At 53.1% G+C, this 14,558-nt stretch overlaps 1 protein-coding gene across 1 annotated transcript in view; it reads left to right on the top strand.

Moving 5' to 3' along the window:
* The window catches only part of TEX261 (testis expressed 261), a 13,416-nt gene extending 149 nt beyond the window's left edge, over positions 1-13,267 (top strand). The window contains exons 2-6 of the mRNA XM_027840024.1: positions 3,905-3,984; positions 4,796-4,949; positions 9,256-9,323; positions 12,111-12,213; positions 12,585-13,267. Coding sequence (XP_027695825.1) covers positions 3,905-3,984; positions 4,796-4,949; positions 9,256-9,323; positions 12,111-12,213; positions 12,585-12,700 — 521 coding nt within the window. The 3' untranslated portion in view covers positions 12,701-13,267. The remainder of the gene's footprint in view (positions 1-3,904; positions 3,985-4,795; positions 4,950-9,255; positions 9,324-12,110; positions 12,214-12,584) is intronic.
* The last annotated feature ends 1,291 nt before the right edge of the window (positions 13,268-14,558 follow it).

Here is a 14,558-nt window from a genome sequence, read left to right as displayed (position 1 = left end):
GGGACCCCCATAGCGAGAGACCCCCCATGGGTGGTGTGGGGGACTCTTCCCATAGCAAGACCCCCAGTGCATTGCGTGGGGGCTCCCATAGTGAGAGATTCCCCCACCAGCAGAACCCCCACAGTGTACTGTGGTAACTCCTACACCGGGAGACCCCAGATTCCTGCGCTCTGCTGGGACTCCCCAGACCAGGAGACCTCCAGTGTGTCGTGCAGACTCCTATGGTAGAGCCCCCCCCCCAACTCCCATATACAATAAGACTTTCGCCTTCCCCTCACAGTCCGTTCTTCCCCCATGTGCTGTGGCCTCCTCCAGGATATTGAGAGCCCCTTCCTCCCAGTGTGCCGTGAGACTCGCCCCCCCCTCCCAGAATATGGAGAGCCCCCCCCCCTAATGCACAGCGGGATGCCCTCCTGCCCCCGCAGGATGCATGGTCCTTCCTCCCAGCCCAGATCCCTGTGCCCCTGCAGGGTACCAGGAGACCCTCTCCCTCCTCCTCCCCTCCCCCTCTTCACCAGTCCCCCTCTTCCTCCCTCCCTCCCTCCTTTTCCTCTTCCCTCTCTCCCTGCTTCCTCTCCTCCTCCTCCTCTTTTCTCCCTTCCTCCCCCCTCTCCCTCCCTCCTTCTCTTTGCCTCCCTCTTTCTTCCTCCCTTCCTCTTCCTCTCTCTCCTCCCCTTTCTTCCCTCCCCTTCTCTCCCTCCCTTCCCTCCCCCTCCCCCTCCATTTCTCTCCTTTCCTCCTCCTCCTCCTCCTCCTCTCCCCTCTCTCTTTTCCCCTCTCTTTGCTGGGATCCCTTCCCTTCCCCTCCTCCTAGGTGGGACCCTCCCCAGCCCTCCCAATGCCAGAGGTCTCTCAGGAGCCCCTCACATACCAGGGTTTCCCTCATGTGCCAAGGGCTGCCTTACTAATAGCGTGAGACTCTGCCAAAACTAGCCTTTCCTTTCTCAGGCATACGGGGGCCTCTGTAGGGACTCGGGACCCTCCCCATTTCTGCAGCAGGGAGGTCTTTCTCTCCCAATATACCAGGGGGATTGCCGAGGTAGCCTCCCCCACTGCATGTTCTTCAGACCCTCCCCTAATATGCCAGCAACACCTGTCCCCTCAGTGTTACATCAGGTTCTCTGCGGCCTGTATTGGGAACCTCCCTCACACTACGTTCTGTGGGACCCCTCCCTCTGTCCAGAGGATCCTTCTCCCCTAATTATACGCTTCGCTCTCCTTGTTCCTCCTTCAGCCCCCTTTGGTAAGTTGGGCAGGGCACCTCCCTTTCCTCCACGTCCTCCTTGCCTTCCCTTCTTCTATGTACGTGGCCTGATCCCCGCTAGCCTCAGGACCTCCCTCCCCACTTCCTTGTCATCGGGTCACTTGGAGACCTTTCCTCCTCCTCCTCCTCCTCCTTGGAGGAGTCTGGTTCAAGCACATGGCCCGCCTTCAGTCTCTGGGGACCCGTCTAGACTCTACCTTCTCCAAGGAGACGGGAAGGGTTTGTAAGGATGGAAGAGAATTTTAAACAGAAGGGAGTGAGGAAGTTCTCTCCAGGGGAGAAAACTTGGAGGGGTGCTGGGGTCTCTCTTAGGAGGGGAGGGGGAAAGAAGGAGCAGGGTTTGGGGGTCTGAGGCAGCAGGAAGGATCCCCGCTGGGGACAAGGAGGAGAAGAGATTACCAGTAAAGTCCAGGTTTCTGTGATGGAGGCCTCTACAGATGATAACAGGGGAGTCTTCAGGAATTGATGGAGGGACACCTGAAAAAATACCAGAGCAAGCTTAAATTGCCTTCAGTGCTGACTGGTGTGGGGTGGATGGGGGGCATTCCAGAGGGGGTATTTGGGTAGAAGGAGAAGCCCCAGCTGGGCAGGGTTAGTACCGGGGCTGGGTGCCTGCAGCCCAGGAGAGGCCGGGCAGAAGGAGTCTTGGGGGTCTGCTGTAGGCATAGGTGCCTCCCAACGTGCCCCTTAGCTGGTGGGGCTTGTTCCTGGCCCCGGGATTGTGTTTTGTATCGTGGGTCCACACTCTGGAGGAGGGGCAGGTCCCCAGAGGTGGTCAGTGAGGGGAATGCCAGAAGGGCCAGCCTGAAGCTTAGCTTTCTGGCTGTGACTGTGGACCAGCTGTCACATTTGTGAGCCTCATTGTCAGTAAAGAGGCCCAGTAAAACCCGAATTGGGAGGCTTGGACTGGAAGGGGCTTGAGAAATCTTTCCGTACAGCCCCTTCTTTTTAGAGGAATTGTCCTTAGTCCTGGGCCTCAGTCAGGGTCCCCCCTCCCCCATTGGTGTGAGAATCAGAGGCGGTGTGGGTCAAACTGCATTAACTGGGGGGATGGTTTTGTTAGCTCTGTCATTGGAGGTGGGCTTCTCCAAGAGGGTCAGTGATTGCCTCGGGCATGCCAGGCAGTCTGTGTCAGATGCTGGACTTGAACCCAAGACCTCTGGACTTTGAGGCCAGTTGTCTCCACTTCACCCAAGGCATGTCCACACACACTCGTGCACGTTGGTTTTGCCTGAGGCCCCGATTCATCTACAGGAGCTTGTGCTGTTTGGTGTGGGTCCACGGATGTGGAAAAGGAAGGAATCTGGCTTGGGCCTTAGCTGAGGCTTTAGTTTACTTAATTATTTTCCCACTCCCAATTCTTTGTAAAAAGTGTTTCCATATGAACAATGGCTTATGGGCAGGAAGCAAAGATTTGGAAATGAAAGTGCCAAGAAAATTTTTAACAAGACTTTGCTCGAGGGCACTGAAAGTTTAGGTGACTTGTCTGTGATCATGTAACCAATGCCTGTGTGGGTCAGGATTTAACCCCAGGGCTCCCTGGTACAGGGCTGGCCGTCCACCACGCAGAGGAGTAAATGGTCATTATTATCATTTAGTCTCAATTTGGCTCCTTCTTACTCAGTGCCTTTTATGTTTTGAAAAGTCATACGATTGTGCTTCGTGGTACAGAATGCTCCAACCTCCTCTGCCTCCCTCCACATTTTGAGCAGTTATTTTTTAGATCTGGGCCTACATTTATATGACCAAAAAAAAAAAAGACAAGCCTGTCAGTGATCAGTATTGAGGAATACATTGATAAGGGAGTCCGTGCTTGCCGGGGAGTGGGAAGCAGGCCCCCAGCACTGTGGGGGAATCCTGGTGTCAGACTGATGGGGCGACGTGGAGGACATTCACTCAGAACGGAGGGCTGGCCTCCGCATTGTTGGAGAGAGGACCTGCATTCAGAGGTTGTAGATCCATTGGGTTGTTAGGAATTAGGTGGGGGTGAGAGGTGCTTCCTGAAAGGTGTGCCTGTCCCCTGCGAGAATTTAGGGGATGGGAGGGGCAGGGATCAGAGGGCGGAGGTGAGGATATGTTAGAGTTCCCCCAGAGGAGGGGGCTGTCCTAAGGACTGGATCGCAGACCCTGGATGGTGGTTTCTGGGTTGACTCCTTGGCTGGGTTGGGAAGGAGGTGAGGAAGCCAGTCACATGGTGTGACAGTGGAAAGACTTGGCCTGGAAGTCTGGGATCCCGAGTTGTGCTGTCTCTGCTGGGTGACCTTGCCAGGATGTGTTGAGTTTGGGGCATTGACCATCGCTAGGCTCCCTTCCAGTTCTCTCTGCTGTCAGAAATGTCCAAGAGCCTGGTAAGAGCCATTGCCCTCAGACACGTGGGCATTGATAAAGTTCTCTAGGTAATGACCACCTTCAGGGCTCACAGACCCAGGGGTCAGGTTGTGTAGGAGTGAAGGGCCCTCCTAAAGTGGTGCTGGGGTGAACCAGGAGAGGCCGGCAGGGCCTTCTTCAGCACAATAGGCTGGAGTCTGGTGACCATCACTCAGGATGGGTAGGGTCAAGGGCTGTGGGATCCTGTGAAAGGAATGGGCAGCCAGGGTCTGACCAGCCAGCCTAGCAGTCTCTCCTGCCTCTTCTTTCCAGCGGCTGGGCTCTACTACTTGGCTGAGCTGATAGAAGAGTACACGGTGGCCACCAGTCGCATCATCAAATACATGATCTGGGTAAGGGGCCTGGTCTTCCCCCTCCCCACTGCTGCCCGCTCCCCTGCGTCATCGCCAGGAAGAAATCATCTTCCTGGGCCTCCTACCCGAAGGCTGACCTGATGTGGCTCGGTGACCTGCCGGGCTGATAAAGTAGCCTGTGCTCACAAGGGTAGGGAAAGGGGGACTCGGGGACCTCCTGCTGCCGTGTGGTCCATCTGTCCGTGAATGCAAGGAAGCTCACTCTGTGTGCCTCAGCTTCCTGGCACATGAAGGGTGGAAGAGATCCTGCTGAGCCCCCTTCCAGGGAAGAGTTTTAGACCCGGTTTGTCTGGGGGGGGGGGGGTAAATGGGACGTCCCGGTCTCCCTCCAGGCCTGTCTTATCAGTGCACAAAGAGCTGTCAAATTCTCGAGCTGGCCTGCAGTCAGCCTTGTAGGGTGGAGAGACGGCCTGTTAGGCCCGGAGCCAGGAATCCCGCCCGGGATGCTCTGAGCTGTGGCCCTGGCCTCGGCCTCCTCATCTGTAAGATGAAGGGTTGGACTCAGTGGTCACTGAGGACCCTTCCTGCTCGAGAGTTGTGGTCCTGAGATCTTCAGAGGTTTAGTTCAGCTCCTTCCCCCACCCCAGGCCCCTCCTGAGCCTTAGCAGGATGGGGGCGGTGGTGCTCGGCTGCAGGCCTAGACTGGGAAGTGTGTGGATGCAAGCACACCGAGCCCCGGAAGGGGCAGTGGAGGCCGGCGGAGCTGCCAGCCCCGAGGAGGACCCAGCGTGGGGAGGGCGGAGGGGGGTCTGGGGGAGAGGCGAATCCTGAGCCTCCTCGCTCGTCTCAGTTTTCCACAGCCGTGCTGGTTGGCCTCTACGTCTTCGAGCGTTTCCCCGGCTTCCTGATTGGCATGGGCCTCTTCACCAACCTCGTCTACTTCGGCCTCCTTCAGACTTTCCCTTTCATCATGCTGACCTCGCCCAACTTCATCCTTTCTTGTGGTGAGTACCAGGCGGGCCGTGGGCTGATAGGAAAGGCTCGGGGCTGCCCCCCTCCTGATCTGTGTTGCCCTTCTGTTGGCAGCATCCTGGCAGGGCAGTCAAGCAAGAGTCTGACAATGCTTAGGCTAATCGGGCCAAGCCCAGCCCTGCTGGAGGCTCAGGCTGAGGGGGAGATGGGGCACTCACAACGGGAATAGAGAAGCGGGAAAAGAGATGGTGTAAACACACGTTGGAGTGGTCCACGGGAGGGCCTCCCGAGAGAGGTCAGGAGGAGCCTGGCCCAGCCAGCAGGAGGCTTCCAGGCAGGCCCAAGGCCCAGGGCAGCCTGAGGGGAGGCGGGAGGCAGGAGGCCCTTCCCTCCCTGGAGGGGGTGTGTGTGTGTGTGTGTGTGCGCGTGCGCGCGCACGCACTGGTGCTGCTCCCCTTCCTGCTGTCAGGGTCTCCATCTGGTGGTGCCTCATCCTTGCACAGCTGAGTCCAGGGGGAGCTCCAGGCTGGGGCTGCAGGTCAAGGGTGGGGAGCATTAAGAGCAGTCACCCTTTCCTATTTTGAACTCTTTTAAAAATTATTTATTTATTGTTCCATTATGAGTCCGAGTCTTCCCCGCCCCCACGGTGAGCTAGAGAAGGCCAGCCTGTGGCCTGTGGTGGGGACCCGCGTGGGGAGCCCCCCAATCCAGACTCCACAGACGGGTCCTTTCCCTGGAGGTGGACAGCCTCTGCCGGCGTGGGTCATTGGTAGTTGGTTTGAAGGATCGTTTTATTCACAACAGCTCAGTCATTCGTGTTATTCTTTGAACAATATTGCTGCTGCTGCGTCCAACATTCTCTTGGTTCTGTTCGTTATTTCATGTGAGTCTTTCCATGTTTTTCCAAACAGGCCTGCCGGTCATTTACAGCACAGTAGTGTTGCACCTATTTTAATCCTTAAGAACAGGTACCTTAAAGCTTCATTGGCACATGGAGAGGCTTTGGGGGCTCTGAGGGGTCCTGGGAAGACCAGTGGAGCTGGGGCCTCTGGTCACTGGGACTGACCCTGGCCCTGTTGTTGTCTAGCTTTGTGACTTTGACCAAATCACTGCCCCTCAGGGTCTCAGTTTCTGTATCTCTAAAAATGGGTAGAAGAATACAGCCTGAAAGGGCTCTTGTAAGTGGCTGGGGAGGATAATAGATGTGCAAATGTAAAGCCCTGTGCACATGAGGGTGGTGTTCTCATGATTGTAGCTGCCTCCCAAGAACCCCCAGAAGGCAGTGGGGAGCCACACAGGGTAAGCAGCCTATGGCAATAGATAATAAGGGAACTGAATGTTAGAAAAGGAAAGTGGGCTGGAAAAGTGGCAAGAATGGGGGAGCCAGAGTGTTCCCTTGCTTCTCTCTTTGTAAGAAAGAGGGAGAAAGCGAGGAAGGGCCCCATTGCATCAGGGGCCAGACTTTTAGGAGGTCATGGACAACAGGTGCCCAGGATGGGTAGTTATGAGTGGCCTGAGAGCTGCATCCCTGCAGGTACTCCCTAATTGATGAGATCCCAGTTCTATTGGAGTATTGAGTCGTGAGTGTGAATTATTATTGATGGCCCTGGCCTCTGACCAGCATTGAATGGGATTTCTATCTCTAGGAAGTTCCTTTCTCTTCTTCCTGTAGAAGGGCCACCGTGGCCAGCCCTTTGTGCCCTAGATGGAGGAAAGAGCTGGTCATCGGTCCTTGGACGTGTTGGGGCCCACTGTCCCTGGGGAGCTCACTGGGAGTCTCTTCTAGAGCCAAACTCCTGAAATGGGTGTGTCTTGGGTACAAGGACTCTAGGGCCCAAAGGGGAATTCAGCTGCTCTCTTCTCCCCTTGGAAAGGGTCCATGACTTCCCTCAGAACTGCAGAACCTTCCTTGGTGTACAGAGAGGGGCTTCCCTCTTTGAATCTCTTAGGAATGGGCTGTAATTTTCTATATCAGTCAGGAAACTTGACCTTTGACTCATAGGTAGGGCTGAAGACTCTTCTTTGCTAAGAGACAGTTGGGAGAGAGCTTGGAGAAGGGCCCTGCAGGCTCCCCTTCCCAGCTTGGCTTCTCCATTCCTGTCCCTAAGGGCAACTTTAGGCAAGAATGAGGCTCAATGTTGGGGGAATCTATCAGGTGAGCACAGGGATAATCTGTTGCTGTTCCTGCTTTGGCTGGACGAGGGGGATTTGGGCCCCCAGGACACCAGAAAGTTTGAGTCGACCAGGGCTGCTTGCTCTAGGGATGACGTGGGGAGGGCCATCCAAGGAGACCTGATGGGGATGAGGGTCTGGCTTCATCTTTCTGTCCTTTTCAACACCTGTTACGGTGGGAGTGCATCCCTTTTTTGGAGAAAGTGGTCCACCACATTGGAAATTCAAATTTGAATTTCAAATTGAAATTTTGTTGGGAGCTGAGAGATTGTGGGCCTGCAACATGTATTGGTTTTTCTAGTCTGTAAACTCACTCTCTTAGGCCCCTGAGAGTCTGTCTTCCTTATTCCTCCAAGATGAGAAGAATATCTACTAAAAAAAAAAAAATTTGACAAGAAGCAAGATTAGCAATATTTTGGATTTATATGAAACATCTGTGTAGTTGCTATACCATTCATTATTTAATTTTTACCCCCGTAATAGAAATAGAACATGCTTAATTTTTCCTGTTTTAGAACTGGGAGACAGACCCAGAAGGTGTGAGTATCTCGTTCAAGGGTTACAGTATACTGTTATGGGAAGATGGTTGAACTTGAAATCAGTCAACTTGTGTTTTTACTCCTGGCTATGCCTTTTACCAGCTGTGTGACCGTGAGCGAGAACTGTAATCCCTGGGAACCTCTCGTGAGTTGTCATTGACACCTTTCAGTCCACGGACCCTGGAGGGGAAGGCAGAATACCCCTGATGACTTGTCCACACTTTCTCTTCTCTCCCAAAGCCCCCTGAACCTTATCCTTCCTTCCATTTGCATTTACTGAGGAAATGGAAGCCGTGTGATGTGAGCCCCATCTTCTCCCATTCTCGGTCTCTTCCAGCCCCCAAGATGCTGTCTGTTCAGTTTGGGATGGCCAGCCCCGCTCCTCGTCCTCCAGTCTTCCCCGGCCCCTCTCTCCTGGATCTTCGGCCCCTCCCGTCCCTGCTCACTTCAGCTTCTGCTGCTGCTCCCTCCCTCTCTTCCTGATGCCCTGAGCCCCATCACTGCCTCCAAAGCTCCCAAGCAGCTCTTCATTGCTGGGCCTCAGGGGCCATTCTTGAACTTTGCAGCATTTGACTCTGGTGACCACTTCTCCTAGAGGTTCCCTTGTCTGGTTTTTTGTGACTCTCCTCTCTCCTGGTACCTGTCAAATCACTTCCCCATCTCCTTTTCTACTTTATCCGACATCCTGTGCTGGTCTTCCCCTCTGCACCCGCTCTGGGACTTCACCAGCTCTCGGTTCAGTTCCTCAGTGTGTGTTGTGTGCATGTGTGTGTGTGCACGTGTGCACCTGCGTGCTCCCCTCTCACGTCACTGTCACATCACCAACTCCCTGTTTGACAAACTAGATGTCCTGTGGGCATCTCAAATCCGACATGTCCAAAACAGAACTCCTATCCCCCCCCCAAAACCAGCAATGCCTCCCCCCCCCCCGTTCCAAGCTCTCTTGGTTCTGGCAGAGGCGCCACGCATTTTCTCTGCCTGTTCCAGGCTCATGTGCTCGTCTCCTTACGTAGAATGTAAGATCTTTGAGAGCAGGGCTGGTTCTATTCTTCATGTTTATACCCCCAGAGTATGGCACATAGTAGGTGCCTAATAAATGCTTGTTGATTCAGCTGAGTTTCCTTCTCTGTGAACCCAGGGTAACCATACCTGCACTGGCATCATGGTGTCCCGAGCTGGGAGGGCCCAGCTCTCAGATATCTAGCTCAAGCTTCTACTTCATAGATAAAGAACATTAAGCAGAAGTGGTGCTACCTCTTATTGAATACTCCCCGCTGACTTCCCCTCTCTGGGCCTCAGTTTCCCCTTCCCTAGATGGCTTCTGAGGCCCCTCCGCCTTTGGGTCAGTGACCAGCCCAGAGAGCTTGTCAGCTCCCTGCTGTGCCCCTAGTCCACCCAGGCAGGGATGACAGAGCCTGGATTTGTCCCCACCCCTTGGATGGGCACTTCTGTTCTCATTGCTATTGGATGTAATTCAGCAGAGATTGCCATGCTTTCACTGTGAGGAAGAGCTGTGGAGATACGGGCCGTCCACCCAGGCCTGGGGCAGCCACCAGAGGGTGGTGAGGCCCTTCGTGGACCTTTCTTCTAATGACTGACGCTCTCTTTCTCTTTCCCTCTTCTGCAGTGTTGGTGGTGGTCAATCACTACTTAGCGTTCCAGTATTTTGCAGAGGAATATTACCCCTTCTCAGAGGTAAGAAGCACCATAGGACATTTGGGAATGGGGGGAGGTGGGGGACACAAGCATTTATTAGGCACCTATGGTGTTCTAGACACTTTGCTAAGTGCTTTACAGCTTTATTTGATCCCCACGACAACCCTGCAGTTTAAGAGCTATTATCCCCAATTTACAGATGAGAATGAGGCAGATAGAGGTTAAGAGTGACCTGCCCAGCATCACAGAGGTTGTAAGAGTCTCAGGCAGGATTTGAGCTCAGGTCTTTCTGACTGCAGGCCCTGTACCACCTAGGTACCTAAGTGAAAAGGACATGGTGGTTGGCATTTCCTGAATCTTATGTGTTGTCTTAGGTCTTCTCCTGGGGGGCCCTGGCCCCTTCGGCATGTGGTGGTGAGCAGGGCTCTCTGGACCACTCTTCTTCTACTTTCCCTGGGCCTGGCTGGCCAGGTCACTGAGGATTGGTCTGGGGAGGTCTTTTACCCTTCCTGAGTGTTCTCTCAGCCTGGGTGGGTCTGAAAGCCCTCCCCTAAATGCCCCTTCTCCTACTGCACACTGGGAATCTTTTCTGGTCACTTCTCCAAATCCTTCCTTTCTCTACTTCTGTCTCCAGCCTGTGTTTGTTCTTTGGGAGAAAAAATCACCCATGGTTCCTTTTGTTTTTTTAATTAAAAAAAATTATTTTCAGTTCCAAATTCTCTGTCTTCCGCACCCCTTGAGAAGGCAAGAAATCTGATCCATGGTTACTTCTTGGTGGCAGAGGATGGCTTCTAGAGTGGGGTCTCTGGGGGGGGGCAGGGCCAGCATGGAACAGTCCTGGAATGTTTTCCCCAGACGCCTCCTTCCTTCATGCCTGGATAGGACCTAGCAATCTCATGCCCTTACAGGACTTAGCTTTTGATTGACTTTATTTGTCCTGGTTTCTTACAGCTGGAATGTTCTTGTCATACAGCGATGTCAGATGCTAGTTTGGGCTGACTTTAACAGTACTCAGTGATGGTGCAGATAACAGTGTGGGGTTCGGCCTTCTGTTGTTGAGGTTTTAAGTAAGGTGACTTCTCCCTAGGAGCCATGCAGCAGCCTCCTAGAATTGGTCCTTTTTACATTGTGAGTAAAGAGTTTTTACAAAAACCCAAACTTACTGTTTGTGAACTGAGTCACCTCTGTTGCCCTGCCATCGATCATTCGTTATTCATTGGAAACCTATTGATGGAAGGGGTTTTGATGCAACAGACCCTCCGAGCAGACCACATTATAAAGTGCCTTCTGTGAAATGTGGTTTTTCAGGGGCTAGTAGAAAAAGGCCGTGTCCTTTAACTTTGACCCTGTGCTCCTAACATTGACCATTGTTTTCTACTTGAGTTTTGTTGAAGCTTCAGTATTTTACTCTATTTTTTAAGGAGGATAAAGAGAAAGGAGAGATTTAATGGGAACTAGAATATATTGGGGTTTGGGGGGAAATCCTGAATTTCATATAAGTATAAAAATCCGTTATAAATGACTTAAAGAAATATATTTTTAAAAACTGTACTGAAACCTTATTTTTTTGCAGCACCTCCATTTTCTAGTGTGCCCCACCTCTCCCCCTTCCATGGTGTCATCCCTTATAACAAAGAATGTTTTAAAAAGGAAATAAACCAGGTCATAAACCAACATAATATGCAGTTTCCACGTTCTTAGTTCTCCACCAATGCAAAGAGGGGTAGAGAAGTGCATTTTCAAATCTCTTCTTTGGGGCCAGGCTTGGTCATTGGAAACAGCCAGCTGGCACAGTGGGTACAGACCCACTTCCTAGCTGTGTGGGCCTGGCTGAGCCACCTGACTTTTCTCAGCCTCTGTTTCCTCATCTGTAAAATGGCCATAATAATAGCGCCCACCTCCTGGGGTTGTTGGTAACACTGGAGATCATCTGTGCACGCCACTGCCTGATGTGATGACGATGATGATGATGATGTCTGACACTGAGCCAGGCACTGGGCTCTTGGCTAGACTTTATGCCACTTGTTGCCTTGTTCTTTTCACTGCCGTGATTGTCACCTTTGTCTGGTGATTCTCCTGATTTGACTTTGCATCTGCTCCTGTAAGCGCTTACATGTATCTCTACATGTTTGTGGCTTCTTACAGCAAAGGACTATTTCATTGCATTCACATTCTGTGGGCAATGGGCATCTTCTTTGTTTCTAGGTCTTTGCTAGCCCAGAAGGCGCTGCTACCACCGTTTGGGCATAGGTGGCGCCTTTCTGCTTTTTGGTGACCTCCTTGGGGCATACGCAGCATCGGACGTTCATTTTAGTCCCTTTCCTAACAGTTCCCAGCTGCTCTCCAGAATGGTTGGACCAGAGAACATAATTATTAATATTGATTGCAACACTCAGCCGTTCCTGTAAACAGGACATGAGTAGGAGAGCTCTCCGAGACCCACTTGTTCCAAGGCTATTATGGCTTCTGGGCTCCACAGTACCAGGAAGGAGGGAGGGACAGACCAGCAGACACAGAGAGGGGAGGAGAAGGAATGACAAACAGCAGAAGATCCCTGCCTTCTGCTCTAGTCAGCCTGGGAGAGAGGCAGGTCAGAAGGCATGGGCATCTTTGTCTGCTCCGCTCTTTGAAGCGAGGCAGGAAATGGGTTAGTAGCTTCCTCCAGGCCTCCCTGTTTTAGCCTGGTTTTCCACTCTTCCCTGCCTCCCTTTGGCTATCCAGATTGTCCTGTGGATTTTCTCCAGCTTCCTGGAGTCTCCCTGGTCTCAGTGCTCCTACCACTTGGGAACCCAGGGGCTTGAGGCTGAACATCCTCTGTCTTCACAGGTCCTGGCCTATTTCACATTCTGCCTCTGGTTAATCCCGTTTGCGTTCTTTGTGTCACTGTCTGCTGGGGAGAATGTCCTGCCCTCCACTATACAGCCTGGAGGTGAGCGGGGCTGAGAGGGGGAAAGGGGAGTACGGGTATGGCGCTTGCTGCCTTGCTGGCTTGGGTGGGAGTGAGTAGACAGCTTCTGTCTGGAGGAGACAGAATTCCCACCCTTGGGGAGCCCCTTGTCGGATGAGGGGGTGGGGAATGTTTCTACCCTTGGGAGCCCCAGGTCTGATGGAAGAGGCATGGCTTCTGTCCTCTGGGATCGTCTGGTCTAGCCCCTAGTCTGCTGGCAAGGCCGGCCTTGTACGCTTATTGTAATCTTTACTCTGGTCTCATGGGGAAAGAGACCCCAGGCCAAGAATTAAACACAAGCGTAGGACCCAGGCCTAGGATTATTCTCCTAATCCTGGCCCATACCTCCACAGATGACGTGGTCTCCAACTACTTCACCAAAGGCAAACGAGGCAAACGTTCTGGAATCCTGGTTGTCTTCTCCTTCATCAAAGAGGCCATCTTGCCCAGCCGTCAGAAGATTTACTGACCACTTGGGGAGGGGGCCCAGGGGTGAGGAGGAGGGAGCTGGGGCAGCGAGCCTGGAATTGGATCTTCCGTCGTCATCGTCGTCGTGGACGTCTGTGGGGGACCGTCCTCCCACTCTGGCCCTCTCCCCCGTATCCCAGACACCCCCGAGGGGTCTTGGTCAGGACCGGACAAAGCCGAAGGCCATGTGATGTGACCTGGACATTGCTTCCAGAGGAGTGCAGAGCTTGCTGTCTAGGGAGGGCTGCCCATCTTTGGACTTTGGGCAGCCTTCAGGCCAGGAGGCTGAAAACTGCCCCTTGTCCCTTCCTCCTGAGACCTGTAATGGGGATAGTGGGCCAAGTTCCCTTGCTAGTCCGTCAGTCCCAAAGTACTGGGCTCTGCTGTGGGGAAGGCAGAGAGAGATGGGCTCCTCTCTGTAGAGGACCCTGAGGTGGAGCCATGACTTGGTGCATTTCCAAAGGAAATAGCTTTTTGGTGTTGAATCGAGCTGTGATTTCTGTCAAAGTACAAGTACCCATTTGAATAAAGATTCTAGGTGGCATTTTTTCCTTAATGCCCTGAAAAATCCTCTTCCTTTCTTTGTTCTCGGCCCGCTTCCAGCTTGTTCTCTGGCCTCCTTTCTCCCCGGGCAGCTCTGCTCATTCCCCCCCACCAGATGCAGGAGCCCCAGCCCTCCAGATGTATCGTCTGTTCAGCAGGAGGAGCAGAACTGGAGGAGTCCTAGCCTGCTTCTGGGCCTCTTTGGAGAGTTTGGGGGTGGTGGGGGAGATGGAGATTTGGACTGAAATCTTGGTTAAAAACATTCTGCAGGGGCAGCCAGGCCCTGGAGTCAGGAGGACCTGAGTTCAAGTGTGATCTCCGACCAGACACTTGACACTTGCTGTGTGACCCTGGGCAAGTCACTTAACCCCAACTGCCTGACCAAAGCAAAACATTCTGCAACCCTCTCTTTTGTCTTCCTCGGGAGAGTGGGTTCTGGTTCATTGTCTCCCTCATCACAAAGTGTGAGGAGAATGCAAAGGGGGGCTTGGAGAGATGTACCAGAAGCAAACAACAGAAACTTGTCCCTGGGGAAGGGGCAGCATTTTGAGCTGAGACAACGCCTACTTCTCGGGGGAAAAGATGAATCTTGAACGGACCCAGCACCTGCAATTTCTGGGTGGATCTTCTTGTCGGGTGAGGGAGAAGCCTTGGGGCTGGTTGACTTTGCCCAGGGCCAGGCCACAATCGATCTGAACCAGGTAGGATGAGGTGGGGCAGGAGGCCCGAGGTCATTGGCTGACAACTGGTTGAATTGATGCCGCACCTGAGGACAGTTAAGGGGCAGGTTAGGGGAGCCCTTGGGGTGCTTTTGCCCATCCTGTCCTGAAATTCCCTAAGAACAATATTAAGTACTAATCTTTGGGCCTTTTCTAAAATGTCAGTCCCCAGGGAGGCACATGCCATATTAAGTTCCTAGTATATCAGTGTGAATGAGTTTCCCAGCTTCATTTTTTGTGCCAGCAGGGACCTCAGAGGCCGTATGGGAAGGGGAGGCTGCAACAGGTGTGCCTAGGGCCGGTCCTGACTATAGATGAGTCCCCTATGCCCTCAAAGGCCATCTGGCCCAGGCAGTACCTGAGCAGGAATTCCAGCAGGCCTAAGAGTGGAGGGCTTATCCCCGTGCCCTGGAGTTCCCACACCACTGGGGGAGAGGCATGCTAGGCTGGATCATCAGTCAAAGACTGTACAGGACAGACATCGTGTTCCTCAGGTCAGAGGTGACAGCTTGGGCTGGCGTTGAATCTTAGGTTGTCAGTGGAGACCCTAGAGGCTGTCCTCCTCAGACTCCTTGTAGAGAGGAGGAGATGGTGCCC

The sequence above is a fragment of the Vombatus ursinus genome, unplaced genomic scaffold (genome assembly GCF_900497805.2).
Source record: "Vombatus ursinus unplaced genomic scaffold, bare-nosed wombat genome assembly UNPS02014837.1, whole genome shotgun sequence".
In the NCBI taxonomy this organism is placed as follows: Eukaryota; Metazoa; Chordata; class Mammalia; order Diprotodontia; family Vombatidae; genus Vombatus; species Vombatus ursinus.
This window is presented reverse-complemented; position numbering and strand designations above follow the sequence as displayed.